Source organism: Falco cherrug, chromosome 4 (assembly GCF_023634085.1).
Source record: "Falco cherrug isolate bFalChe1 chromosome 4, bFalChe1.pri, whole genome shotgun sequence".
NCBI lineage: Eukaryota > Metazoa > Chordata > Aves > Falconiformes > Falconidae > Falco > Falco cherrug.
The window spans coordinates 70,249,656-70,252,735 of record NC_073700.1 but is presented as its reverse complement, the minus strand read 5'-3'; the positions used below and the strand labels follow the sequence as shown (position 1 = coordinate 70,252,735).

The 3,080-nt window shown below is 68.2% G+C and overlaps 1 protein-coding gene across 1 annotated transcript; it reads left to right on the top strand.

Moving 5' to 3' along the window:
* The first annotated feature begins 942 nt into the window (after window positions 1-942).
* On the top strand, window positions 943-2,107 carry PTF1A (pancreas associated transcription factor 1a). The gene is made up of 2 exons (XM_055709505.1): window positions 943-1,729; window positions 1,822-2,107. Exons 1-2 carry the CDS (start codon window positions 1,105-1,107, stop codon window positions 2,022-2,024), a joined length of 828 nt encoding a protein of 275 aa, XP_055565480.1. The 5' UTR covers window positions 943-1,104; the 3' UTR covers window positions 2,025-2,107.
* The last annotated feature ends 973 nt before the right edge of the window (window positions 2,108-3,080 follow it).

The following is a 3,080-nucleotide window of genomic DNA, read 5'->3' as shown; positions in this document are numbered from 1 at the left end:
CTGGTGGCACACTGTAAAGTCACTTTCGATAAACCCCGATAGACTCTGCCGGACAAACTGTTGCAGCGCTAATGACAGAGATAATCCTCCCCTAATCTGCCGAGTAATCCATCTCACCCCAGTGAGAATTTTTAAGGCTTTAATCAGTGAGAGTCAGTTAGGGAATTATTAACAGAGCCTCCGCCGAGCGAGCTCGTCCTGAGAGGGCACTGGGAGTGGGAAAAGGAAAAACGCAACAGGGCCCGATGCGGTCGAAATCGACGCACGGCCGGGCGCGAGGAGCTGATGTGATTTATTTTGACGTTACGGTAGAGTTCTCTTCGTTTGTAAATGCCGCAAGAAGCCCCGCGCCACTGATCCACCCGATGCCCGCTCCGACAGCGGCTCTGCCGGCGGCGGGGGCTGGCGGGCCCGAGGGAAGTGCTGGGGGGAAGATCCGCGGGGGTGAGCCCTCCCGAGGCCCGGAGGGAGGCTAAGCCGGTCGCTGCGAGCGCGCGTTTCGGCCAGCGACATGTGGGGAGAAGTGCCGAGGCGGCCCGGGGCCGCTCGCCCGACGTGCGGGGAGCGCCGCTCCGAGCGGCTCCGCGGGCTCCGGGCCCGTCCCTGGAGGGCGAGGCCGGGCGGGGCCGGGCGGGGGGCACTGCTGGGGCCCGCCCGCTCCCCCGCCCCACACCCCCCCCCCGCCTCGGTCCCCGCCGCGGCGCCGCCCCTCGGCCGGCGGGAGCTCCGCGGTGTCCCCCCGACGGGGGAACCCGGCCCCCCTCGCCCGCCCCCCCCCCCCCCGGCGTGCGCTGATTGGCTGGCGGCGGCGGTCAGCGGCACGCGCCCAGGGATGTCGTTATAAGACTCCTCGCGTGCCGGCCCGCCGCGCCAGCCGGCTCCGGCCTCCTCCCCGGAGAGCGGCGGCAGCGGCCCGGCCTCCCGGCCACCCAGGGGCGGGGAGGGCAGGGCAGGGGCGGGGGCCCCGCCGCCGCCGGGGCGGCTCGGCGAGCGGGCCGGCGGGAGCGGCTGCAGGCGTGTCCCGGTGGGGCTGCCCCCCCGCCCCGTCCCGTCTCGTCCTGTCCCGTCCCGTCCCGTCCCGTCCCCGCCGGGGCCGGACGCAGCATGGAGACGGTGCTGCTGGAGCACTTCCCCGGGGGGCTGGACTCCTTCTCCTCGCCCCCCTACTTCGACGAGGAGGACTTCTTCCCTGAGCCGCCCCCGCGGGACGCGCTGGCCGCCGACGGGCTGCTGGAGCCCGACGTGGACTTCCTCAGCCGGCAGCTTCAGGAGTACTACCGCGACGGCGGCGACCCCGAGAGCGGCTACCGCTGCCCGGCGCCGGCCGCCACCTTCCCGCCGTCGCCCGCCTCGCCCGGCTTCGCCTACGAGTGCTGCGGAGCGGCGGGCGCGGCGCTGCTGTCCCCCGGGGGGCGGCTCCAGGCGCTGGGCTCGGCCAAGCGGCGGCGGCGGGTGCGCTCCGAGGCGGAGCTGCAGCAGCTCCGGCAGGCGGCCAACGTGCGGGAGCGGCGGCGGATGCAGTCCATCAACGACGCCTTCGAGGGGCTGCGCTCGCACATCCCCACCCTGCCCTACGAGAAGCGGCTCTCCAAGGTGGACACGCTGCGCCTGGCCATCGGCTACATCAACTTCCTCAGTGAACTGGTGCAGTCCGACCTGCCGCTGCGCAGCGCCAGCAGCGAAAGCCCCAGCCAGCCCAAGAAAATAATCATCTGTCACCGCGGTACAAGTAAGTGGTGGCCCGGCCCGGCCCGGCTCCGCGGTCCGCAGGAATGCCGGCCCCAGCAATAACCCCCTGGCTTTCTCCCCCCTTTCCCCCAGGATCTCCCTCCCCGAGCGACCCCGACTACGGACTCCCCCCTCTGGCCGGTCACTCGCTGTCGTGGACTGATGAAAAGCAACTCAAGGAACAAAACATCATCCGGACAGCCAAAGTGTGGACCCCCGAGGACCCGCGGAAGGTGAACAACAAACCCTCCCTCAACGACATCGAGAACGAGCCCCCCTTCGACTTCGTGGCGTGAGGCGCCGCGCGGGTGGCCCCCGCCCCCGCCCCGCCCTGTACATGCTGTATGTAGAGACCTATATTGTAAATGTAATTTAAGATTCAGACTCTAAGGGCAATCAACTTTATTTATCTATTTATTACGGAGTAGTGATAATGAGGTAGAATCGTCTGTTTTGAATATATAATTTATATAATTTATCCTGATTTTTTTAAGATATGCAATAGGTTTATTCCACCAGCACCTTGGGGAGGGGGCGGGGGAAATGCCAGAACCTGTGAAAATAATTTATTGCCGCACGTGGACTCTTCCTGTGTTTGTTAATAATAAACCCGGATTGTACCTTGTGGAGCGGTGCATTTGTGGGGAGCTGCTTCCGAGAGCCTACGGCATCCCGAGGAAGCCCTGCAGTACCGCGCGGGCCGGTGCCCGGGCGGCGGGGTGAGCCCCGGGGCCGTGCAGCCGGGATCTCGCCCCAGCCAGCCCCCTCCGCCCAGCCGCCCGCCCCGCAGCCCCGCCGCCGCCTCGGGCTGCTCTTATACAGCCGGGGGGGACGACGGACGGACAACGGGACGGGACGAGGACGGGCGGGGGGACACTCTCCCCTTCTCTCCACCCCTTTTGACGTCCTCTCCTGAAGTGCTTCCAACTGATGTCTTTGTCTATCTCTAGGAGGTCCCCTCCTTTCAGTGCCTGTGCTCCGCTTGTGGCTTCCAGCTGAAAGACCCGAATCCCCAAACACCAGCCTTGCGAGGGTGGGGGGGTGTCCTCGCCGTTGCCCCCCGGCCCCGCCGCCACCGGGATGGGCGCGCTACCCGGAGTCGGACAAAGCTGTCCCCAAAAGTGCTGGGGAGGGGGAGCCAGACTGGGGGCCGGGCAGGCTTGCCCCCTGCGGGTGCGTGGCCCCGCGCCTGCCCCCCGCCGGCTGCGCCAGCCTTCCGCGGGCCGCGCCCCGGCCGCGCCTGGGAAACAGCCCCCGCAGCCCTCGCCCTGGGGATGCTGCCGGGGAGGCGGGGGGGGGGGGCGGGAAAGGGCGGGGTGTGTGGAAAAGCCATCGTGCAACTGGTGGCAGAG